Source organism: Tauraco erythrolophus, chromosome 4 (genome assembly GCF_009769465.1).
Source record: "Tauraco erythrolophus isolate bTauEry1 chromosome 4, bTauEry1.pri, whole genome shotgun sequence".
NCBI classification, from domain to species: Eukaryota; Metazoa; Chordata; class Aves; order Musophagiformes; family Musophagidae; genus Tauraco; species Tauraco erythrolophus.
The window spans coordinates 85,293,207-85,319,351 of record NC_141468.1 but is presented as its reverse complement, the minus strand read 5'-3'; the positions used below and the strand labels follow the sequence as shown (position 1 = coordinate 85,319,351).

The 26,145-nt window shown below is 50.6% G+C and overlaps 2 protein-coding genes across 4 annotated transcripts in view; both read right to left on the bottom strand.

The window, feature by feature from the left end:
* ADIPOR2 (adiponectin receptor 2) overlaps positions 1 to 410 on the bottom strand; it is a 45,879-nt gene extending 45,469 nt beyond the window's left edge. For both annotated transcript variants that reach the window (XM_086609656.1, XM_086609657.1), the window contains exon 1: positions 375 to 410. The gene's annotated coding sequence lies outside the window, so the exon portion shown is untranslated. The remainder of the gene's footprint in view (positions 1 to 374) is intronic.
* An 8,948-nt stretch (positions 411 to 9,358) lies between these two features.
* WNT5B (Wnt family member 5B) lies at positions 9,359 to 24,592 on the bottom strand. 2 transcript variants are annotated; one of them, XM_086610623.1, is made up of 6 exons: positions 24,543 to 24,592; positions 24,433 to 24,488; positions 24,019 to 24,196; positions 23,090 to 23,337; positions 16,815 to 17,107; positions 9,359 to 9,817 (listed from the first exon to the last, which is right to left on the bottom strand). In XM_086610623.1, exons 1-6 carry the CDS (start codon positions 24,590 to 24,592, stop codon positions 9,359 to 9,361), a joined length of 1,284 nt encoding a protein of 427 aa, XP_086466749.1. The 2 variants fall into 2 exon arrangements, with proteins under 2 accessions (XP_086466749.1, XP_086466748.1); XM_086610622.1 differs by lacking the exons at positions 24,433 to 24,488; positions 24,543 to 24,592 and having other exon boundaries at positions 24,019 to 24,113.
* Positions 24,593 to 26,145: the final 1,553 nt, after the last annotated feature.

The following is a 26,145-nucleotide window of genomic DNA, read 5'->3' as shown; positions in this document are numbered from 1 at the left end:
CTCTTGACCCACTTAAGAGCGCTCCACCGGCCCAACGCCTCCTCCAGCCGAGCACGGAGTGCTCCTCAGTGCCCCGAAGCGAACGCCCTGACCACAAGCCCGGCTCGCTGCCGCCCGCGGGGCCCGCTCCCCGCCGCGCCGCAACACCCGGCCCCGGCTGAGGGCAGCACCCCCCGCGCCGGGGGCAGCCGCGGCCCGGACCCCCACCCCGCCGCCGAGAGGGAAGGACGCGCACCCCGCGCCGCGGCGGCTGCTCCTCACCGCCCCGCCAAGCGGGTGGGCCCCAGGCCGGGACCCCCAGCCCCGCGGACGGCGGCCAGGCCGCGCGGCCCCTTCGGCGCGGAGCGGGACGAGCGGGCCCGCGGCTCACTCACCTGGCAACGGCCGGCGCCCGCACCGGCGCCCGCGAGGTGCTGCCCGCCGCCCCGCGCCGCCGCCGCCGCCCCTCCTGCGGCACCCGCTGCCGCCGCCGCCTCCCCGGCCGTGTCGCCCCCTCCCCGCCCTACAGCGTCATCATCGCACGAGGCCGCCGCCGCCAATGCGGGGCCGCCCCACCGCGCCTGCGCACGGCGCGCCGGAAGGCAGCGTGGGAAGGGGGCCCGGCTGCACCTTGGGTAATGTAGTCGGGGGGGGGGGGGCGAGGCGCGCCGGGCTGCGCAGGCGCAGAGGGCGCCCGCCTCTGCGGGCGAGGGGAAGGAGGGGTGTGGCCACCTCGCCGGCGGGGGCCGGCGCTGAGTGGCTGCGGGGAGCGAAGGATGTTTGCGCGGGCTTTTGGGGGGGGGGGGGCGGCTGCGGCAGTGGCGGGCGGGGGGATCGGCGGGGTGTGGGCCCGGCGGCCCCTCAGGGAGGGCCCGGCCCGTCGGCCCATCCGCCCCGCTTCCAGCGGGGCTCCGGGGGTGGCGGAGAGCGACACCGCTTCCTGTGGGCCGGGGGCAGGCGGCAGAGCGTCACCCTCCTGCAGCAAGCGGTGCCACAGGAAACCGCAGCCGCGCAGCCCTTCCCGCGGGCGTGACGGAAAGAGGCCCCGAGGGGGGCCAGAAGTGGGGGGGGCACCGTCCAGGTTGAGAGAGGCACTGAAACTCACAGGGGTGGGGAGATGGGGAGCGTCTCTGGGGGCCGCGGCAGCTGCCACAGGTCCTGCTGAGGGGGTAGGAGGGCCCACCGGACCGGGGTTTAACGCTTGGGACTGACCTGTGTGCTCCGGGGCAGGGAGGCCACAGCCGGTGCGACAGCAGAAAGATGGGAAAACAAGAGACGGCATTACCTGATGTCGCTGGTGGCGTCTGAGAAGCCTGGCTCTCGTAACAGGGCTCAAAGACCTGTGTCTGATGTAGAGGCATAAAGAGGCGACACCAAAGAGAACAAGAAATTCTTCTATTAATTGGTGGGAAGTGTAGGCAGAACAGCAGAAAAACCTGTGTGGCATGGAGATCTGGGCGTCTGAAATCATGTCCTTGAGGAAAATGGTGGAAACTCTGCACTGGCATATTGTACAGCGAGACTAGACAAAACCCTATGGAAACACCATCCCGTTAGAGGACAACCTTGAGTTGCCAGGAAGAACAATTGGCTGATCTGGGAGGACTCGTCTATCCAGTTTGTGTGGCTCTATGCACTTCGGTGCTTTGCTCGGCCATGCTCCAATAGGCTTGTATCCACACCCAGAAATTCCAGCTCAAACACTTGACTGTCAACAAGACAGTTAATGGAAGCAAAATCATCCCTATAAATTAGCATTTGAAATGTTTCGATCCCTAATACCCTGTTAAACACATACTGCCCCACATTTATAAAAATACAATTCCCAGTTGTCTCCTTTAAAATATGCCCTGTCTCACGTGTTCATTAAAGTCTTTATTAATTGCAAAGGGAGCAAAGTGGTTCCTGAACATCACAGTTGCACGAGTGCGTGTACTCACAGTTTCTCTTGTAAATCAAAACGTACTTTGACAGCTGCTGGGCAGCAGCACGGAGAGTAACAGCTGCAGCGCCTGCTCCAGCTCCACCCCGTGTCTGTCAGACCAAGTATTTCCTGCTCCGTCTTTCAGTATCTCATTTGTGAAACGGCACTAATGATTTTAAAATATTTTGAGCTTCGTTGACGAAAAATAGATATGTAAAAACTGTGTGTCATTTTTATCTGTCATTTCCTGGCACCATAACTCAGTATGCACCCAGCCAATTAAAAGGGGAAATGGAGATAGGAATGCTGTTTCATTCAATATTACATAAAAGGAATCAGCGTGGTTTATTCAGGTTAGAGAGCCTGGAAAGGAAAAAGGAAAGCTGTGCTCTGCTGTACGGAGAAAACTATATATTCAGAAAGGCACATTTTAAAAAACTGAGTTATGTACTTCCTGGGCGTTTATAGATCATTCCTAGAAATCATAGCATTAATATAAAATGTTCATGGCCTTAATTCCATCTCTGAATGGTTTTGTCATAGAATCACAGAATCATAGAATCATAGAATCACAGAATGGTTCGGGTTGGAAGGGACCTCTAAGATCATCTAGTTCCAACCCCCCTGCCATGGGCAGGGACACCCTCCACTACACCAGGTTGCTCAAAGCCTCATCCAACCTGGCCTTGAACACTTCCAGGGATGGGGCAGCCACAGCTTCTCTGGGCAACCTGTTCCAGTGCCTCACCACCCTCAGAGTGAAGAATTTCTTCCTTAGATCTAATCTAAATCTCCCCTCTTTCAGTTTAAATCCATTGCCCCTTGTCCTATCACTACACGCCCTTGTAAAAAGCTCCTCTCCAGCTTTCCTGTAGCCCCTTTAAGTATTGGAAGGCTGCAATAAGATCACCCCGGAGCCTTCTCTTCTCCAGGCTGAACAGTCCCCAAAAATTGTCCTAAATACATAGCCCTGTGCTTTGCGAAAGTTGGCAGGTCATTAGTTAACTCTGTTGTTGTTCCCAAGCAAGAGAGAATTTGCCTGCGGTTAATGAAACCGAGACTGGCCAGACTCATCCCAGTGAATTGCAGAGGGCTGCCACTCTAAAAACCTGGTCGAGATGTTTCCTCAGCCCAAGAAAAGTAATCGCTAAGCACTCGAGCAGCTCCTTGGGGCTGTGAAAGAGGCAGGGCTACTATTAGCCCCAGCACAGCGACTGTGGCAGTCATAAAGTGACACTGGCCCTACTCCACATCTCTTTTTTTTCCTTTTGTTCCCCGGAAAGGCAGGATTGTGCTGTGTCCTTGCATGGCAATGCCTCGTCCTGCCCATCCCGCGTGACCACCATGCTCTTGCAGCCACACCAAGGACTGACACAGCTACGTGGCACTCTCTGAAGAGCCAAGAGACAGCTCATGATTCAGAAGAAAACTGCCCTAGGTTAAGGAAGAGCCTGAAGGTCGCGTGTGTGTGCGTGTCCCCAGGACATACCTTATTGCTGCAAGCCTTTAAACTGCTTCATCTCTCGAGGCAAACATACTTGAGCAGTTCCCTCCTGAATTTCCCAGGATGGCTGCCGCCACGTGACAGCACCATGGGACATTGCTAAGGGGGTAAGGGCCTGGGGGAGGCATTATAATCTCCTTGCTTCCCAGGAAAGCAATGCCTGCTCATTCTCTTTGTATTTCCTTCCTTATCAGAGTCTTCACCCTCACCGCTCCATAACGCTGCCGAAGGCTGGTGCTCGCTGCAGCAGCCACATTCCAAACAGCCAGAGCTGTTGCCGGTACCATGGGGCCATCAGAGACAGCTTGCTTTGGGCAGGCAGCGTGGAGCGGGAACTGTGCCTTTTAGGGCAGGCATCCAACTTGAGTGTCACGGGACAATATTTAGTACTCCATTTTATGGCTGCTACGTTTTATCCCTGCTCACAGGGAGAACTCCCGACCCTACTGTTTGTTCCCCCTTTCCCTCTTTCTTTCTTTGAGGAAATGCTATGAGTAGGTCATGCCTTTTTGAATTCTAATGTGAAAAAATAGATTTCAACTGTCATTTAAACAGAACTAAGAAAGAAAAGGGTATAGTGACAGGTTCAGGCCCTGCAGGAGAACATCGACAATGAGCATGCTGTCATCATTGCATTATACTGGGGCTTTTATTATTGTTATTTGAGGATATACAACGTCTGATCATGATTCTTTTTGTCCTTTCTGGTATGTGTCCTGTTGGCCACAGAAATCTGTTTTGCTTATCTTTGAGGCTGGTTATATTTAGACTTCAGAGCTGGTATGCTCATGACGTGGCCCAGTCCTAAAGCCACCAGCTATCTGCACTGGAGCTGGAGCTGGAGCTGCGACATGCTACCTGCTCGACGGTCTCTGCATCCACCAGCCTTGACACATGCATATTGGTGCCTGCACTGACCTGGTAGGGAGTAGACATAACCAGGATATGCATCTGAACCAAGGAGATGGGACACCATCTCTAGGTCCCATAGATTAGACGTAGCCAGAGTCTACCTTTGAGGAGCAGGAGATCCAATATTATGTTTATATCTGCTGTCTGTCGTATGACAGTTCCTTCAGAGCCTGCCATTCAATGAACTCGATTTCATAGATTATCTTCTAGAATCTATTTAACCTGAAATAGAATTCTGCCCTGGTGAGGCCACATCTGGAATATTGTGTCCAGTTCTGGGCCCCTCAGTGCAAGAAGGACAAGGAACTGCTGGAGAGAGTCCAGTGCAGGGCCACAAAGATGGTGGAGGGAGTGGAACATCTCCCTTCTGAGGAAAGGCTGAGGGAGCTGGGTCTCTTTAGCTTGGAGAAGAGGAGACTGAGGGGGGACCTCATTAATGATTATAAATATGGAAAGGGTGACTGCCATGAGGATGGAGCCAGGCTCTTCTCAGTGGCACCCAATGATAGGACAAGGGGAAATGGATATAAGCTGGAACATAGGAGGTTCCGCTTAAACATGAGGAAGAACTTCTTCCCAGTAAGGGTACCAGAACACTGGAACAGGCTGCCCAGAGAGGTTGTGGAGTCTCCTTCTCTGGAGATGTTCCAAACCCGCCTGGACGTGTTCTTGTGTGATCTGCTGTAGGTGGTCCTGCTCTGGCAGGGGGATTGGACTAGATGATCCTTTGAGGTCCCTTCCAATCCCTGACATTCTGGGGATTCTGTGATTCTGTGAAATGTAGTTAAACAAAAGCTAAATGAAAGTGAATGACTATAAACAGTAGATTCTGAAAAACTTTATGACAGACACTTGGGAAATGCCCTTTAGTCGCTGGAAGGTATTTTCCAAGGTCTCCTTGGGATGTTCTGTGCCTGTGTCAGCTGATGAAAATACGGTCTATATTTCTGTGGCCACAGGTGATTAGGAATTGCTCCCACAGTGTAATTTAAACCTACTAGGCTTCTCCCCGGACACAGTCAAGTGGGTGGAGAGAAACCCTTGCACGTTTGATTTTATATGACCGGACAAGATCTGCTTCATTTGTGCTTTGTCAGGGCTACAAAACCTGGGTCCGTACAGAAGGTGTAAGTTATGCTCACACTGCGTGTCTGGGTTCAACTGGGCCGGTTCCTGAATTTCAGGAGGCAGCAGTCGCTCCGTTACACTGAGCTCGGGGCAGCCACAGACTTTTTCGGGACAACGAACAGGAGCCTCCAAACAATGCAAATGGCCTAGAGTCCAGCAGTGTTAAAAGGTTCATTTAAATGTTTCTCACAACACTGCCACTATCTTCCGGCCACAATTAATGTCAGATTAACATTTCCATTTGTTTTGGGATCAGCTATTGCTTGGCTTACCTTGCCGCAGAACATACTGAGGCCTCATTCATTCACGTTATAACTTCTGTATTACCAGCCAGTTGGAAAATGATGACAGATTTGCATCCTGTTCTGCTCCGTTTAGGACCTGATGTTCACTGACTTGCAATAACCATATATTTGCATAGTGCCTTTAACTTCAAAATATTTTTGTTTTACCTGGCTTATGGGTGGTCATTTCTATCAGCCTTCAAGTGCAGTGACTTCAGGGTTGGAATGTGGCAGCTGGTTACCAGCACTCACTATATAATTCCATATTGGGTGAATATCTTATCCATATGGAACTGCAAAAAAGAATTTAAGCAGGCAGGTATTTGATTCGGAAACCAGGCTAACCTCCCTGAGCCTCGCTCTTGCTACCAGATATTCAACATCCATAAACAAACAAGCCCCGAGTTCACCTCTCTTTTGTCTTCTCTCCAGCATCGTGCCAGAGCTGCGACGGACCCTCGGAGGCTCCCGCTGAGCCCCTCAGCGACCACTTCTGAGGATCTGAGCCTCCGAGGTGCTGCTGAGCTGCTTTGTCCCGAATCGAGCGTGTCCCCACACAATGGGGGTACAGCTGTCTGCCTCCCAGAGTTAATGAGCGTACAGGGTAGGCCTTCAATTACCTTTTTTTCAAGACATATTCCTCAAAAAGCCTTACAGAAAAAGGAGGTATTCCACTCCTCGTTTTATCCAGGAGGAGGCTGCAGGCTAAAAATGCCAAGAAATGAAGGAACTTGTTGAAGATTACAAAGCAGATAATTGGCAGAGTTCAGAATCAAGCTGAGCTCCCCACCCCCACATCCCTCCACCACTTTGCACATCTAAGGAGGCACGACTTAAAATCCATGACTTTTTAACTTTCATGGTAAAGCAGCAGCTCTGCCACGGCTTTCTGTTTGACTTTCTTTGGCTTTGCATCAAACCAAACTGGCTGAGCTCTTATTTTATACTTCCACCACCCTAAGGAGGTTCTTTTATGTGTGGGCGCCACAGAAATTAAGTTTTAAGCTAGAGTTTAGCAGGATCAACTTTTTGGATACAAAACTCCCAGAAAGTCAAGAAGACTCAAACCTAGGTCTTGTGAAAAAAAAATAAAAAAACCCTAACAGGGTGGGGAGGGGAGAAATCCAGCGGTCACTTCTCTCCTATCACTATATGGTCCCAGTCCAATAGGAACTGTTGGCTTCAACCAGGCTGCCAGAGGTCCAGAGTACTGGGACAAAAGGCCAAAAATCATCTTTTTTCCATCCAGACAAAATTTTAGGTGGAAAAAGAAGGATATATCCAGGGACGCTCAGATGAATTGGGCCCTAACAATGCCAACTTTTCCACTCCCAAAGTTGTTTACACTCGCAAAATTAATTGTGGTGCCAAACGGCAAGGAGAGTTGCGACTCCCTTAGATGTGTGGTCTTTATCGGGAAGGCCAGATGAAATCATTTGGAATTATTAGACACCTTAACAATGCCTGGGGGTGTCATATACAGATAGCTGACACCTTTAAGTACTGATGCAATAAGGATGGACGAGAACATGAGGTGAGAGTGGTGGGAGGAAAGGTCTTTTTTAGATGTATCCAAGGTAGAATAAGTTTTATTACTGTGCTAGAAACATACAGTATCCCAGGAGTGAATAGCTCACACATTTGATCCGATCTTGGGCTCAGTCCAGCTCCCACTGAGGTTTAATGGGAGTTGGATCAGGCCGTTGCACTCACATTTTTTCCATGCATGGAAAACTATTTCCGTTACTTTGAATTACAATACCACTGGCTTTGGATTTTATATAATAAAATAAATCTAGGCCACTGTTTATATTCCAAGAAACTGCATTCTGGGATGCCAGCAAATATATTGCCTGTTGGATTAAAAAAAATAAAATAAAAACTGGACACATCGGTTTAAAAAAACAACAGCTCCTAATTATTAAACATAATTTTTCTTCCTTGCGCTTTTCTGCAGTCCTCAAATATTCGAAGTATGAGAGGTACATATAAATTCTTCTCTGGTGGTTGAAATGGTGGAATCTGTAAAACTGCAATGCTTTATAAGAAACAGAGGTTTAATATAAAAATAATAATCTTCGCGACCGGTTCTTTGCTTATTGGAATATTTTGTGCATTTTAAAATTTACAGGAAAAAGAAAACACAACATTCTTGGAATGCTGGTAACAAAGATGTATATTAGCAAACTCTTGTATTTTGGGGACTGGCTTCTCTTGATTGTTCTGACTGGAAATGAACTCTGCAGATGCTGAGAGGCACAGGAAACATCTTGTGCTAGAAAGAGCATTTGTTCCCCGCTTTATGAATCGGATTCTACTGAAATTCCAACATGGTAAGACCGATTAGTAGACTTTGGTAATGCCTTCTGCCCTAGTACGATTTTATTATACTCTTTTATTACCAATGGAAAACACAGAAAACACTTCCCTCGGTGAACATCCACCCACGTTCTGGGAGCAAACGTGGTTAGCTTATGCCAGGGAAGGGCACGGCCCCTGGACTCTCAAACACAGAGCAGCAAAATAGAAGACACCCCACCGAAAGAATAAACCGAAACCACACGTACACCCAAGCAACAGAGGGAAAGAAATCTTCTGGAGGGGTGTTTAATGTTAAAGACAAGCTATACATCTGGGATGGTGGTGAGGAGGGTTTAATAGAGGCGACCACCTGTACCCGCTTCAAAGAGGAAAACTGGCAGCAGCGTGAGGAGTGCTCGTGCCGTCACGGGCACGTGTGTGCTGGCAACACTTCTTTCTACGGACAGAACATGAAGTGTGTTGCCTCTGCAAACATCCCTGGGCACTGGCAGCTTCTCCTCCACATTGACAAATGAAGTTTCAGCATGGGATTAAAAGGAAAGGGGGAAAAAAAAGTCTCCCTCATGCACGTAGCCACGTAGTCTGAGCTGGACAGCCTTCCCCTTGGCCTAGGTGGTACGGAAGAGCTAGGTGCTGACTTCATGGGCACTCCCAGGCCGTGCACTGGTCAGCCACAGGTCACACCTTCCTTCCTCACCACAGCAGGTTGTAAACCTTCCTCCACCACATTGTGGTCAGTGCAGCATCCAGGAACGGTTCACACCACTCAGAATTTGAAGCCGTACTCTTGTAGAGAAGCCTTGGCTAACCTTGCCTCTAAAGTGACAAAGCCCTTCAGAGCGACCAAGAATTGGTTCCAAAGGGTTTAGTGGGGTGGCAAGGTTGGAAACTCAAGATAACCAGGACACACTCACATCTGGCTGTAATGTCAGATGTGGAATAGCTATGCAAAATTCTGAGATTTACTGGTGAGAGAGCAGAGGGAAGCCACTCTCCTCCTTCGCCGGCTTTGGCTTCTGTCACGAAATAATATGTGCTTGTGCGCAGGGGGGAGTTCACTTTGTCAGCACCTCCTCAGCCTGCCCACCCTGACTCACACATCCGAGGGGAGATGCGCCCAAAGACCAACTCCCCGGCAGAACTGAAGGAATGGTAAACCAGCCGGCCTGACGGGGGAAATTTCAAAACGAAAATGTCTCTTAAATAAGCTTCTTTAATTATTATCATCATCTGTTTATTTATACAAATATAAAATATATTTATATAGATTTATATAATATAGATTTGTTGCTTTGGTGGCTCTTTTCATTTACAGACGTACTGGTCGACGATCTCTGTGCACTTTTTACACTTGACGTAACAGCACCAATGGAACTTGCAGTGGCAACGCTCCACCTGGACGCTCTTGAACTGGTCGTAACCCCGTCCGCAGCACATCAGCTCGCACCCATCCATGCCCTCCGAGGTCTTGTTGCACAGTCGGCCCTGGGTGCCCAGGGAGCCAGTGGTCTCGTTGCGCAGGCAATAGTCCGGGCTGGGGTCGACGTAGACCAGGTCCTCTTGCGTTGGCATGTTGAAACGGTTGTTGACCAGCTCCAGCTTGCCCTTGCGGCTGATCCTCATGGCAGCGGCGCTGTCGTACTTCTCCTTCAGCAGGTCGCCCACCTTGCGGAAGTCGGCCAGCTGCAGCCAGCACGTCTTGAGGCTGCAGGAGCCCGACACGCCGTGGCACTTGCAGGCCACGTCCGCCAGCTTGTACACGGCCTGTGAGAAAAGAAACGCAATCAATTCCTCACGTTTTCGTAACTGCTTTGATTATTCCCCCAGTTTCTGCTGCTTTGCCCTACGGGAGAGACAAAAGCCTCCTCTTCCTCCTGTTGTGACTGCTGCGTTCCTGTTCCCGAAATATTTCTGTTTCTGGTCACATCACCTCCAAACATGACTTCCCACCCCACCTTCTTTTCCCCTGGTGGATTTCTGACTTGACAGCTGGGTCAAGAGCGGGAAAGAAGAAGGGAAAGGGTCCCATCCGCGCGGACTCTGGAAACTCCCCCAGTCTCACGGACCGCTGTGGTATTGCATGTTTTTCCTCCAGAGCTGCGAAAAGAGAACACCCGGGAACTCCCCCCATTTCCTACCACCCACACCAGGAACTGACGCTCTCATCGTACAGCCCCATCTGCATCCTCTGGAAATAAATCCATGGACCCACACCCTTTCCCTCCATCTCTGGCTGAGAGGAGCTCGTTCAGGGGTGGCAGTGTCAGGGGTGGCACCGCTTTCCAGAGAGGAGCAGGCAGGGGTGGTGGTGTGAAAGATGAACACCCAACACATGTTCCGTGAGACCCCGCCAGCACTCGCAGGCGGTGACAAGAGTTTGCGAAGCGAAGAGCTGGCATCCCCACGCCATCAGAGCTACGCCGTGCTACAGCAGCTTACCCCTCCCCAGCCCTTGCTCCTCACGCTCTCCCCGTCAGGCTCCCACCTGCCAGATCCCACGTGCCAAGCAGAGCTGCTTGGCATCAGCTGCAAAATAACCACCAGCTCTGTGTCTGGTGGAGGAGATCAAGGAACGCGAGAAAAAACTAGGACGTTCTGAAGGAGGCGGCAATATATCTTCCAGCCAGGTTTTCTGACGAAGAAAGCAGCCAAACTCTGAGGTTGCTTTTCCGCCTCACTCACCGACACAGAAGAAAGCTCCCCAGCTCTCCGCATTCCCTTGCCAAGGAGTAGGTGATTAAGGCAATTGAGCACACTGCAAGCAAAAACCTTCTGCCTGCAACCACGTTCTGGACCAGCAGCGAGAGGTCAGAGTTCTACAACAACTGCTTGCTCCCGGTCTAACTAACGTCTAGTTTTTTGACAGCTAGTGAAGATTCAATTTGCCTTAATGGTTAAATCACATGGAGGCTGAGGCAGCTCCCAAGAAAGTCAATGGAGTGAGTCCTTAAAACAGAGAAGCTTTAGTTCTGCTCCTCGGAGCTCAATTTACGGAGGCAATCCCTCACGGCGCAATGTAACGGCTACAGGCTGGGAGTTAAGCACTTGTCTTGGATCGAACTACAACTGCAGAGGACCAACCACACCGTTACTTCAGGATTCCTGCTGTACTATAACCAGGCAGAGCTACAGCTGAATTTCCCGAGCCCCAGACACTTACTATATCCTCACTGCATTGCCAGCCTGCTCGTTATAAGCTTGCGTTAGCACTTTTTGGTTATGGTTCTGTCAAATCCCAGGCCACTCATGCCTCCCTTGCCCTTGCATGTGTTTTTATAAAGTATTATGATTCTTCCTAATCCTGGGCTTTGTTCCTTTAGAAAAACACTGCAACTCGATCCCTCTCAGTTAATGTCATGGGACTGAGTTCACTCCGACTTGGCTTTAAGCAACTGATGCTCAAAACATCTGGCCCATGTGGGTAGTAGCTGTTCTGGGGAACACGAACGCTACCAGTTATCACAGGTGAGCATGACACCACTCAGCCCCCTGCAGCTCCCACTATCAATGTCCCGTGGAGGTAACCAGAGCTTCAGCCGCTAAACGGCTCTCTCACTCTCCCCCTTTGCTGCCCGGATGGGGAGAAAGCAGAGGAAATTGGAGAATTCCTCTCTGACCGGGCTCAGGTCAAGGTAAAGAATAACAGACCCCACATGCAGTTCTGAGGGCACGGTCTGATCGATAGCCGTGCCACTTAAACGGGTTGAAAATGCCTCTGATGGAAAGGCTTAAAGCCCCTTCCCATAAGCCCAAGTTCTCTTCCAATTCTTTTCTTGCAAGAATGGCAACAGGAAGAGAATTATTGGGGAATTCCTACGTGGTCAATTAGCCAGACCCCCTTCCAGGCTCTTCTGGCACTGGCTTGAGTGACTGATGACTGAGGCCTGCCATATGCCGACTGGGTAAACAGCACCAAAGGACTGGCTGCCACAGTCCATCAGACAGGGCGAGAGATAAGGAATGGGGGGAAATAAGAGAGGGTAATGGAGACCAACCGGAAGAAAAAGACAGATGGAAGGAAAGGACGTATTGAGATAATGGCCCAAGACAAACAAACAAGGGCAATAAAGCCAGGAGCCACACCACAAGGACTCCGACGTAGAGTGCAAGGGTGATGGGGTCAGCACTGCCTGAAAGATAAAAGACCTCTGGTCCCCTCCTGTCCCTCTCAGCTCCTTCTGAGAACCACAGAAAGCAGGGACAATCTTCTCTCCTGCCACCAGAGCTCCTCAGGGTTCAAGGAGAACTTTCTCAGCCACAGGAAACCGAGTGAGAGGACACGCCGAAAGTCTGCGTAGAAATCAGAAGACATCAACTGAAGCACTGGCTGGGAAAGTGGGGCGAGGCTGTACGTGGGATGGCACTGGGTGGTCACTTAGGGGTGCTCACTGCCCTGTCTCCAGTACTCCTTCCTTTCAGCACCAACTTTTGGGAGTATGGAGTTACACATGCGCCTTCCTCCTTCCAAAACCAGAATCTCAGAAGTTTAGGAATGCAGGACTAGAGGGGACCTCCTCAGTTATTAAGTATGATCTCTTGCTATTGCAGGCACAACTTCAAATAATATTTTCCTCAAATGTATAGAGTGCCCTTTTAAAAGTAATTAGGTTTTCAGCCACCATTATTCTGATCACTATTCCGATGATAAAATATCTTTTTCTAATTTCCAGCCTAAACGTACGCACTTTATGCCCATTTGCTATTGTGCCAAATTGCCTTTTGCTTAAAAAGTACTTTTCCTTCCCTATTATTTCTCCCACTAACAGAGACACCAGTCATATCCTCTCTCAGCTTTCACTTTGCAAGGCTAAACATGGCAAGCTCTTCTACCCCGCTTTCTTATGAAAAGATTCCTATCCCTTGGGTCAGAAATAACAAGCCTTTTCTAGTCGGAGGTCATTTTGCTTGGGAATATGAGAACATACAATATTTTGGGGCCTCACGAGAGCTTAACACAATGGCACTGGTATTCCCCCATGTTTTATGAAAAGACTTTCCCTCGTACATTATAGGATATTTACCACCTTCCGAGCCACATTACATCTGCAGCCATCTGCAGCTGACTGCTGTGAACAATTCTTTTCTACTCACTTCCTAATGACTAAAAATGTTTTTCACACAAGACCTCAAATGATGGTCTTAATGTTGTTTCACTGGATGTCATTAGCTGCCGTACAAAATTTGGATTCTCCTCTGCATTCCTAACACCTGCCACCTTTGCATCATCAGCATATTTCATCAGCCCATTCCTAATCCTTGTGCTGAGGCTGAGAAACAAAATTACTAAGTGTTGACCCTGAGTCAAGTCGTTGAAGAACTCTGTTAATTAAGATCAAGATATGTCCTTTAACACAACTTCCTGACATCATTCCTTGAACCAGTTTCTTGTCCACCTCATAGCTGCTGCATTTTTTCCTTATCTTTCCCAATTTAACTAAGTGTTTCCCATGTGGGAAGTACATTAAATGTCTCACAGAAGTTCTGATAAATTAAACCTATCAGATTTATTTTGCTTTTTGGGAAATTAGTGATGTTCCAAATGATTGTGTGATCAATTTTCAGAAATTATTCTCAAATTATCTCCCATTTTGCCTCTTCCTCTGAGATATCCTTTCCCCCAGGTCCTCCTGTAAACGCTGACGAGTTCACGCTGCCTGTGCTGCCGGGCACCAGCTCTTTCAGAGTGCCAGGAAAGAAAGTGGGCACTCCCTGTGACTTCAGAGCTGTATGCTACCCAAGTTTTGTGTCCACCTTGGTGGCAATAATTTCAATTTCCAGCCTTTCTCCTTTGATCCCATGCTAATATATGTCTGAGAGCCAAGAGGAAAGGCTGCACTGGCCAAATACCATCCTGACCAGACAACCCTGGAACCCCTAGCAATGCCATCTCTCAGAGCTGTCCCAGGTCTCATCTCCAGGTCCTTTCATATTCATCTCCTTTCCTGATGTTGAGGACAGAAAAAGACATCTCCGTTGTGCAGCAGACATACAGTGCCTCTCCCCACAAGCCATGTCCCCGAGTCTGACTCGAAGCCCCAGGTAAAGCACTCTTTTGCTTTGGGAACAAAAATTCCTCTGTCTTTAGACTCAGCCCCACCTCCATTGACTAGCAGCCTCCTTTCCTCCAATCTCCTCCAATTCACAAAGTTTAAGAAACTTTCATTGTTTATTTTACTACCCTTTGCAAGGTCTGACTCAGCACGACTTTTTACTGTTCTCACTTCATCTTTACACTTCTTGACCTCTACGACAAAGCTTTTTGTTATTTATTTGCTATCAGTTCTTTTTTTTTCCATTCTTAGTAGGCTCTCAGTCTGTTCCTAACAATTTCTCTGTGGTAGTTATTCATTCAGTGAGGTCTGGATATTCTTCCTACAAGCTTTCTCCTCTTGCTTGGCATGCAGAATTGTAATGGCTTTAGCATCTTTGACTTGAAAAAGTTCCAGACCTCCTCCACATCAAGTTCCTCGGCTGAGTTTACGAACCAGCTCTTTCAGTTTATCAGAGTTTGTTCTTTGAAATCCACAGGCTTAATTACACACTAGTTTATACTTCCATTTAATTTAATCTAAAATGACTCGTGTTCATTTAATCTAAGGTTATTTTCTATGGCCATCTGTTCTACAGAGTCTACAAAAACCAAGCTTGAAATAATGTTGTCTTTTGCTGGGCCTTTTGGAAAGCTTTTGTGCAGGTCCTGGGTTAACTGGAGACAGAAATCACCTTGAGAGCTTGGCTATGAAGTCCAAAGAAGCACAGGCACTGTAGCATTCCAAGGACAATTTAAACAGCTTTCTGCACTGCAGTAAAGGCAAGGCAGAACTGGTTTTAGCTCTATCCTTAAAGCAGGACAAAGCTTTCTTCCATCTCAAACTGTATCATCATCTGAAATGACAGCTCAGTTGGATTCTTGCCCCTATAACAAGAATAACAAGATGGGGGTAGTGTTTTACCCACGCTACAGAGCAAGTACCTTCTGACTGTCTCTGGATCTCTCAAGGCAATAGGGCTGGCTGTTAAAAAATCTCATAACATATTCACCCCCTATTTTAGACAGGGCATTATTTGTAGTAATCCAAGTTCATGACTCCAGACATGTAACATGTTCAAAGCAAGTAACGCAGAGAAAAACGTCACTTCCAGGCCTCTACTCCGTGGAGGAATGCCTCCCCATTTCTAAGCAAATGCAGACCCCTCTGCCCTTCCAAGCAAAAAAAACCCACCAAACCCTCAGCCCCAAACCAAACCCCACTGAGATCTAGAGCTTTCAAGTCCACAGTTTTCCACCTACTGCAGATTTACCCCAATTTGATTTTGCAAAAGCAGCATGGAGTATTTGCAATGCTTCAACCTGACACACTGATTTCACAATCAAAATACAGAGCAAGTCTTCTTTGGTGACAAAATGAAGCCAAAGAAAATTACATGCAGAAAAGACAGACATATGGGAAAGGGAAAGATAATTCAGTGACAATGAGAAGTAAGAAAGGGCGGAAAATTGATAAGGAAAATAAGGATATTAGCTAAGAATGTGAAAAAGAGCAAGGCTAAGTACACTTAATAGGATTTTTTTAATATGCATTAGAAATAAAACTAACCTTAGAAAAGCTCCCTACTAGGGAAGAACGATAAAAATTTTAAACACCCTGTGGAAAAGGCACAAATGTTCAAGGAGTATTCCTGTTCTGCATTTGGCAAGAGGCAGGATTACACAGTAGTACCAGGTATGAATGACGCTACACCTTCCAGGCTATTAATCACAGGCAGAGGAATTGTGTAAAAAGCAAACAACTACAGACACTGAACACATACAAAGGGGTCAACTTCACCTACACTTACAGCATCAGTGAGACCAATACCAGAACCCAGCATGTCATTTTGGTATCCTGTTTCTTAAAGGATACGGGAAAACTGGAAAGGGCACACTAAAGTGACGTGAAAATGATTTGATGGCTCATAAGAACATCTGAAAGTGAGAGAGTCTTCAGTGCTCAAACTAGTTTATCAAGGAAGAGTGCTGAATAATTATAGCAGATAAATAAGTCTATGCAGAGGAAATTCTGATTACTAAGGGGCTTTTTGATCTAGCTGTAAAAGTCAGAAAAAGAACTGATTGGAAGCTGATGCCAGATAAATTCAGATTATAATGAGGCACAGTGTTGAAACAGGGTGATTAATGATGGTAGCATACTACAAAGAGAAGTGATGGATTCTCCATCCCTAGGGGTCTCCAGATCAAAACTGTGTGTCTTCTCAGGAAATGTCAGTCACCTAGATGCAAATTATTTCTTTTGCCCAATACCAAGGTAACTGTGCAACACATAAATTTCAGACATAGCCAGGTAGCCCGATTCAATGTTTGCTTCTGGCCTTCTATTCCCAAAAATCTGAATGATGGCAGTAGAAGAGAACTCCACACGCCAACAGATTCTCCTCTTCACCACCAGCCTGTCACTTTGGCAGCTCTGGGAAGCCAGTTTCTGAGATGTAAACCTTCAAACATGACAGCACCTAGTTTATTTGGAACAGGCTTACATGTTGGCACGTGTGCCATACAGTGTCTCAACAGACCCCAAAACTCACTGGCTCTAGCTGGCAATGGGAGCCTGCCACTGAAAGTGGACTATAGTATCGTCAATATTGTAACAAAAACGCAGAAAATGGGACTGTACACCGTTTCAAGGGAAAACTTGGTATTTAGCTATCTCAAGCCTTCTGAATCTGCCTGTGAGAAAGAAGAAAGGGTCAGCATCCATCTTACCCTGCGACCAGCCTCGTTGTTCTGCAAGTTCATCAGCATGCGAGCCTGCTCCTCCGAACCTCTCACGTAGTTCTTCTCCCTCTCCTTGGCATCCACAAACTCCTTGGCAAAACGATATCCGTACTCCACGTTATCCCCGCAGCCGCCCCACAGCCAGTCTCGGGGCAAGTCCTTGGGCCGGGCGGTCCGGCTGCAGCCACAGCTGGAGAGCTCTCCCTCACGGCAAGCCCGGCTGATGGCGTTCACCACCCCGGCAGCACTCACGGCGTAGGTGAAAGCGGTTTCTCGGCTACCTGCAAGAGACACACGAGAAGCAAATCAACAGGAGACAGATCTCATTTCGCCAACGCAACACGTGGCAAGGAGCAAGCAAATGGGCAAACAGGAGGACACGGTGTGCTTGGAGAAGGCGCACAGAGTTGACAGGGAAAAAGGAACGGGGTGGTCGAGCACAAGGGCACCACCTCATTCTGGGAGAGGGGGAACTGTCATAACACATCTTCGCATCCCAGTTTTGTTTTCATTTCATTCAACAGCTCCAGTCACCAGAGCCAGGAAACTCCAGGCCTTGCTGCACAACACGACAGGCAGGGAGTGCTCAGACTCCTTCCCCTGAGAGTGACCCTTCTGTATCCTCTCATTTTAACCTGAAGGGAACTCTCAAGCAGCAAGAGGGTTACTCACTTGCTGAAAATACAGCTGCTGTCTCAGCCACTGAGTCTGCCAATAATCGCTGAGAACGGCTAACGAGGTTGGGTCTGTGCAAAAGAAGCATTCTGGTTGAGCCAGTTATCACTCTGGAACGGTTTTTATTTAATTGGGACAAGCACTCTTTAGGAGTTCATGGATCTTATTGTGGTTAGCTGAGAATTGTTTAGAGACAAACTCAAGGAAACCCATTTTTTACCTTAAAGCATCACAGCAGAGGCTCTCCCAACGCCTACAGAACTGCAGTGCTGGAACAAGTAAATGTCCCATGTAGACAATAGCAAATGAAAAGACTTTCCATTAGCAGGTTTACTAGAGACTGCCCTGCTTGGAGCGTACGCTCTATACAGCTTCGAGTCTAAGTCGAGGAGCTGGATCTGGTCTCCAGCTATGTATTCCTGGCAGCAATTCAGCCCCAATTTGACCAGGGCACCAAGGCAGCCAGAACACTGCATGAGGCCAAGTGTGCTGCACCAGCAAGCACTGTGGGTCTGAAGGGGGGGAGTAGAGGGGGATGATGAGAAGGAGGCAATCCACACCCGCACTGTCACCACTCGGAGTAATAAATAGCGAAACCGACACCTTCGGAGTCATTGTGTGCATCACCAAACTTTCAGGTGATAAAGAGAACCACAGCCAAAAGCTTCTTTGGAATAAGCAACCTGATCGTGGAAGATCTACTTACACCCAACCCCAGCAAGAGGCGACCCTCGAATGCTCTCAAGCAAATTTGAATAACTTGAGAGGGCAGATCCTCCAGGAACAGTTTGTCACCAACCCACCAGGCTCTCAGTGCCAGCTGCCTCAGCAGGACTGAGCTGATGCTTTTGATATGCTCTTGTTCAAATTTGCATGTGCTGACAATCTGTAATTAATAGCAGCTTATCACCAGCTTAGTGGTAATGACCCAAGACAAAGGCAAGGCTGTGAATGGCATCCTCCTTGCAGAACAATTTGTGATTCCCCCACCCCTGTAATGAGAGTTGTACACTAAGGGCTTCTGCTCCAGAGTACAGCACAAGGCTGATAAAGTGCTCCGGGACACATAATACAGAAGGGGGGCCTTTCCAGCAGGTCACAAGGAGAGGACTATGCCCCCAAACCTCCCTGATCCAAGAGGTCAAGAGGAGTGACTCCTACTTAAGGTAATTCAGCTGAGACTGGGCCATAAGGGAGCTGTGGTCATTTTGCAGTAACCAAAATCAGGCTCTTACTCATCTAGTTTGCTCTGCACGTTATGGGTGTTTGAAGGTAACCATCCAACGCGCAGTTTTGCCCCTGCCAGTCTGTGCCCGTACAGCGAGAGCCCTGCCCACACGCCAACCGCTCCGTTGAGTAGAGCACTCCCTGCACCTATAGAGATTAAACTACCTACATGGAAAGGACCTCCCGGGGTTACAGCCTGTGCACTTGAGCCCGCATGACTCCAGGTGTTTAGCATCCTCACAGCTTGGTTGAGATCCCTGTCGCTGAAAGCACAGGCTGGATTTACGCTTCCGCTGCCCACGTTCCAACCGCCTTCACGTTTAAGGCGTAGCAGCGCAACGGCTCAACATGCAGCCCCCGGATCTGCATGAGGCGTTTAGGCTGCTGAGGATGGTGGTGGGAGAGGCTGAAGCAAGTGACGGGGTGGGTTTTTTTTTTCCCCTCTTGCTGCCCACAAAGCAGAACAAACGACGGTGCTCGTGGTTTTGGAAGACTGCGATTTGGATTGAGAGGCGGGATCAGACGCGTGGGTGAAACCCAGCGCTAACAGAAAGCAAATTTGTAGATGATAATTGTGGGCTTATACATCCTAGTTTGCTCTCTTACCACGCCTTCCAGCCTTGGGAAAGTATTTGGATTTTCGCTCATCATCTCAAAGATCACTCCAGTTCCGCACCTCTGTGCCGTCACCTCAAAGGACACGGATGTCGTTCTCCAAATTTGTGCAAACGCGAAGTGGGGTTACCGAGACGGTCGGGCTCCAACCCCCCTCCTGCCCTCTCCGGAGCGGTGGGTTTGTCACCCCGGGCTGCTCCGCCTGGGCAGCCGGGGGCTGCGGTCCCCGGGAGGCTGTGCCCGCCGGTGGGATGCTCCGCGGAGCTCTGCTGCCCTCCTGTGCCCGCCGGCCGCCCGCCACCGGCGGCGGGATGGGCAGCCCGGGGCCGCGGCGGCTTTCGGGGGGCAGCGGTAAGGATGCCAGTGGGAGTAATACCCAGGCAAGGGGTCGGTCCCCACGTTTTGCTTTTCTGGAGCTGCTCGAGAAGGAAACAGGAGAACGGACCCCAGTGGGGAGGCTTGACACAATGATAACAAAAAAGTGTCACTTGAATTTCTTTGATAAAAAGATATAGTTTCAATTGATTTTTTAAAAAAATATTTCCGTAAAGTTTGCCAATCTCGAAGAAAAACGAGGAAAAATATTTCTTTGTTCTCTTTTTTATGACTTTTTTTTTTCTCCTTTCTGCATTTTAAAAGGCAGAAGAGATTAAGATCTTTGGCTCCAGAAATGACTGGACTAACCTGGAAACTCCAGCCTTGCATTTAGGATTCCACTGAAGGAGATATATTCTCTCCTCCCCTAAGGAAAGTCTAACATGACCTTTTCGGGTGCTCTGTCCTCTCCCTCACAAATGCAGAAGTAAGGAATGTGTCCGTATGTAATGTATAGAGATATACGTACACACACGTGCAGTCTAAAAATCTGCACCGACAGAACAAGAATAAACTTCAGCAGGATATTTTGTACATTGCCAGATATCATTATTGAATAAACCACATTTAAAATGTAAAAGCAATTCTCACAACAACACAAACACTAGGAAAAAAAAAAACAAACAAAAAACCAAAAACCCAGCCAACTCCAGTCCTACGGATGCCACTACAAAAGCTTTGCATCATCAGACTGCCTCACCTCCATGAAATGCACAAAATGGAGATGTAATGATTAAACACAGATCAACCAGGTCTCCCGTTTCCGAGCTGAGCCAAGTTCTGCGAGGGGTAAAGGAAACCAATCTTCCAGGTTTCTGAGTGCACGCTCTCCCGAGGATCACCCAGGCTTTGGATTTGGCCAGGGCAGATCCTCCTCCCCTCTCACAATCTAGAGCAGCTCAAGAAATCATGTAATATATGCCATGCCTGCCATCAGTGGGTCAGCAGCCGAGGACTGTTGGCACACTACACACCTTCTGGGTCCTTCTTATCTCTTTTTTTCCCCCCTCCCTTCTCCACAACACTCTGGCATGCCTCTGCGCTCTTGCAGATATTCTGGTCTCCAGACCTTTCTCCTGCTATTGGCACAGCGTACAGAAAAAGGGCTCTGGTCCAGAACTGGGGCTCAGAAGTTGAAAACAGGAGACAGGCACGCAGTACAAACCCGGGGAAGAATGACTTTACAGTTGACACGACCTGAGAGACTGAAAAGCTTTGTCGTCTTCTCCAGCGTGGAAAATAGGCTTGCTGAAGTGATGAGCAATGAATGCCTCGTTACAAAGTAAGAAAAAATAAAAGTGGAAGGTAGAGCTAAGAGAATAGAGGTAACATCCCCCCCCCTAGCAGTTTATCACCAACCTAAGACAACAGCGATGAATCATCTCAAACCTTGTAACACCCCAGGCCACTTTCGGTGACATTTTTCTTACTTTTGCACTGTCTTGTGCTGGAGCATGAACACCTGAACATGCTCTAACCGACCAGAGTGTCTAAAGAAGCTGGGTTCAAAACTCTTTGTTAGGAGAGGTTTTTAAACAGCAGGGAACCACAGACAGACACCACCATCAGCAGATTCCCACCAGAGATACAACAGTGCTCCTAACAAACAGAAGCATGCCAACACAAACCAAACGAGAGTGGCAGGACTACTGGACGTACCCATTATATAGCCACACCACCTCTTTCCTCATCAAAACCCCCATCTACTCCCAATCTAAACTAACAGGATCATATTCATTTTAGAGAGGAGGAATCTTGCCTCTTCCACTGTCCACTCTAGTCCCTTCTTCCTGTATACCCTCTGATCCTCTCCAACTGCTTTGCATCCTTCACCCTTACTTCTTTTCTCCAGGTGTGGACACACCCATTGGACCAACCTGAGGCTGCAGAAAGGTACTGAAAAAGAGGAGGAGGTTTGCTCCAGAAGAGGAAATTCCTATTTTCTTGTGTCCTTGTGGAGTCACTAGGATCTCTTTGAGGATCTGAAACTTACCCCGTTCTTTGGGATAAGTCACACGTGAGGGAAGGACACCAGAAGGGAGAGATGGAGGTGTATTTTCTGTCCTTTCCCTTTGGTGGATGAAATTTTAGTTTTCATATCCCGAAGCACACATTTTAACAGTCTGGGATTGCATGCAGCCTCATCTGGCCACCACCCTTGCTATCAAAAAGTGAGAGATCAATGATGTGCAGATGCCTTGGATGTGTGTCAGGCTGAAAGTAAGTGTCAGGAAACAGCCTTTCCCAAGGGAGCGTCCCAGAGGAGTGGGGATTTGTTGGGGTATGAGCTGGGTAGGAAGGGAAGAATTAGAATGGCTTTGGTGGGCTGAAATAGGGATTCTAAAAGGTTAAGTAACACATGTAAAAAAGTCCATAAAATCCTCCAGGATGACACACAAGAATTTCAGGATCAAATGGAAGGGATCACAGGACTTGGTCACCGCAGTGCCCTATCACCCTGATGCCCCAGAGGGTATTAAAGATGCATCTCTTGGTGTCCTGCTGCCTATGTGTTTTTTTGAGTGAAGCCCAAAAGGTGTTAGCAATGCTGGGGGTACAGGAGGCGGAGGTCTTTTTCCATCCCTTGCCAAGTGTTTTCCCTGACCTTACAACCAAAAAATAGTGCTGGTTCTGGATTCTTCAGTGTAAGTGATGAGCTTTGTGGGTGGGAACAAAACCTGGGGTTGGAGAGAGAGTGTGTGTGTGTGTAAGCGGGGGTTTTAACACCTTTTCTTTATTGTCCTGGTTGTCGGACACATCAAACCAAGCCCGGATTTCTCAGTTCCTTGCCATCAGATGATTGCATTTCAAAAGGAGCTGGGACAATGTAGCTCGGTCACACCTCAATTCAAGTGCAGCAATGTCCTGCCAATAGGGCAGGAATTATAAACATCTCTTAGGTTTACACAGAAAGTGGAAGAAGGAGGGGGGCAGGTGGTGGTGGTGGGAGGGGGAATCCCATGCCAGAGGAGTCCATATTTCTCACATCTCAGGGCTGCATTCCCTGTCCGAGGGCACTCCAAGATGCTGAGAATGATAACGTGCATCCATTATTCCCCGCTCCAGCTTCTTCCCTCCCTCCCTTTAAAAAAGCACACAAAACAAAAGCAGCCCCCCTCTTCCTGACCTTCCCATGCCCCCCCCCCAAAGAACGGGTGTCATGCCCCCCGCTTCCCAGCTAACTCCTGCTGTGGCTCAGGTGTGCGGCTGCCTGCTTAGACACAGGCAACACCAGGGAATGGAAAAGCTCATTAAAGGCAGCTCTAGGAGCGGTGCTAATGGGGCTCATCACTCCTGCGAGTGTATTTGAAGAGAGGGAGAAAGCTGCAGAGGGACAGCCGGCCTGTGCCCAGCACCTGCCCTGCTCCTACCTATTTTCATGACCCTCCCAAAGACGGAGGTGTTGTCCACCGTGCTGCAGTTCCACCGCCGCTGCCGAAACTGGTACTGGCACTCCTTGATGGCACTTCGCGCCCCTTCCCCGATGAACACCATGTGCTCCTGGTAGAGCTGGCAGAGCTTGCGCTGCCCGGGGGAGAGCCCCGGCAGCTGGCTGCACACCGGCTGAGCGCCGATGATGTACATCTCAGGCCTCTGGATGGGGTTCATGGCCAAAGACCTACGAGGAGAAAAACAATCCAAAGGGAGTTTGGAGGGAGAGGCCCCCTCCGCGAAACGCCCGGCACCTTTCCCCGCCAGCCCCGCTCCCAAAACCCGGGCGCGTTTCTCATGCCAGCTGCCTCCCCCTACGGCTCTGCCAGATGCGGGGCTTTCCCAGGGCTCTAGCGGGAGAAACTCGGCTCGTTTGTAACCCGAGTTTAAACACTGGGGACACCCGGGATGGGGAGGGGGCAGAGAGAAAGCTCAGCACTTTCCCTGCGAAAGACGAAAGCGAGCGCTGCCTGCCTTCAAGCCCGGCCGTTTTCCGCTCTTTAGGGGAAGGGGGCTCCGCAGCTGCTGCCAGGGCTTTTGGCAGCGGGTAGGAAACCTTACCCATCCTCTCCTTACGCTTGCCCCACATCCTAAATTCAGCGAGCCCGTACAAAAGGAGTCCAGAAACTCCCGGAGGAGAGGGGGCTGCTTCCCGCGTCCCCAGAAACTGTGCAGGGACGGCGGGAGGTGGTGGTGGGGGAAACGTGGAAAGAAGCGAGCTGCTGCGAAAGAAGTCCGGGAAGCAGGAAAGTTCCTGCGGGGACCGCGGCGCAGCCTCCCCGCTCCCGCTCCGCCGCCCGCCCCCGGCCGGTCCCCGGCCCGCGGCGGCGGACAAAGGCGCCGCCGGCTCCCCCGCGCCCTCACTCACCACCAGGAGTTGGCGTCGGCCACCGGCGAGGTGCAGCTGCAGAGGAGCGCGGCGGCGAGGGCCAGCCTCGGCCCGCTCATGGTGGGCTGCAGGCGGCGGCGGCGGCGGGGCTGGGGCCGCCCCCGCGGAGCCGGCCGCCGGGACGGGGCGCCCTGCGGAGAAGCACCGGAGAGAAGCCCTGGAGCGGGGCCTGCGTGCGGCGGCGGGGGGCGCGGCGAGCACAGCCCGGCTGCGGCTGCCGCCCCTTCCCAACCCGCAGGACCCTCCCCCGGCCGCCGCCTCCCGGGGGCTCCGGCGGCGGTCCTGCCTCCCGCCTGCCCGCCCTCGGCCCCGGGGCACGGGCCCGCCCTGCCGGGGCTCCGCCGCCACCGACGGAGCCTCCCCGTCCCGCCCGGGAGAAGGGAGGGGGGGGCAGCGTGGGGCTGGCCTCGCCCTTCGGGGCGTCAGGAGGGGCGTCGGGGCCGCCCCCGCTTTGGCAGCCCTTGATGCATCACCCCCCCTTCCCGCCCGTGGTCCGCCGGTGCCCCCGCGGGCCGTGGCGGGCGCAGGTGTGCGGGGAGGCGGCGGGGCACATCAAAGCTGCCTTTGTAATGCAGGGCCGGCTCGGGAACGAGCTGCCCCCTCCCCAGTACGGTCTCCAGAAGGGCCCCGCGCCGTGACCCCAGCCCCGCTCCCCCGGGCGAGGGGGCTGCGAGGCTCGGCGGGGCTGCGCTGCCGGCGGCGAGCGCAGATAGGGCTGGCACCAGCGCCTAATGGCTTTATGGGCAGGGGAGGGCGACGGGAGGAAAGCTTCAAAGGCTCCTCTTGGCCTAACACCCCTCTCCCTTCCCTGCTTGACTCACCGGGAACCTCAAAGGTGGGGGCAATCTGGCGACTCCTCAGCCCTTTTTCCCCCCCCGCTCCCAGACGCAGGCAGAGAGCAAACGCAGGCATCCCAGACCGGGGCAGCTACTTGTAACAAACGCTCCTCGCACCCTGCCTCCCTCAAGCCGCAAGGAAACAGCCACCACATCCCACCATCGACACCGCCGCTGTGGCCTCCATCTCTACACGGCCTCCCACTGTCCCGTCCGACCCTGCGCCACACGGTCCCCGCTTCTCCATCATGGACAGATGCCCCCACGCCCTGTCTCCCGCACAGCCTCCTCTCCGTGCTGGGCATCTCCCTGCCCCTGCGGCGGCAGCTCCTAAACGCAGGCTGGACACACAGGTCCCCGTCCAGCAACTCCCAGTTTGCTGCCATGGCGTACATGGTCCGAGGCCCACAAGTACCCAACCTCTCACTCTGCTTCCCGAGCAGCGCCCGAGACTCAGCAGCTCCCACCACTGAAGTATACTTTTTATGGAATTCCTCGCAGCCGCCACGGTGGGCTTGCTGTGTTTGTTTGCAGCACGCTTCGCTGCCTCCCCCGTCCAGATGTGCTGTACCTGCAGCTGGTGGCCCATCTCACCTGGCAGGCAGATGTGAGGCTTCGAGTGCCAGAATTAGCCTCAGGACAAAAAAAGCCTTGTGTGACACAGAACCTCGGTGGGAGGGGAGTTTTACTGCTCGGGCACAGCAGGATCCATGTCTGAAGAAAACAGGGTGACTTTATTCACATCTTCTATATCCTCCCTTCTCCCCCTCCCACAGCCCTGAGCGTGACGGAGGGATGGCGAGGTGTATGTGTGTGTAGCCACGCATACATGTTTTGGGTCTGTTTCTATAGGGAATAGACAGAATGGAAAGTTTATCTCCAGGAGTCTGGGGAGGAAGGAAGTTGTGTATGGATGAATGGCTTTTCCATGACAAACAATGAGTCTGCACAGACATGGTGTGATGTCACCTAAAGAATTTCCAAGGCAGCCCCAGATACAGAAAACCTTCTTGCTGGCAGAGAAGAGAGCGCCCCACCTTTCCATCCCACCACAGCCAGAAGAACTAAGGCAGGGAAGAGAAAAAAAAAGCCCTCGCTGTCTCACAGGCACACACAAGGCATGTGCCAAGTAAATAGATGACATGATGGCAAAGGTGTATCTCCAAGCTTTGCCCTCACCAAGTCTCCTCGCAGCTTCTGAAAGGAGTAAACTGTGGCAAGCCGCCCCGGTGCCTCTCCCAGCCAGGAATGTGAGATGGCATCAGCTGAT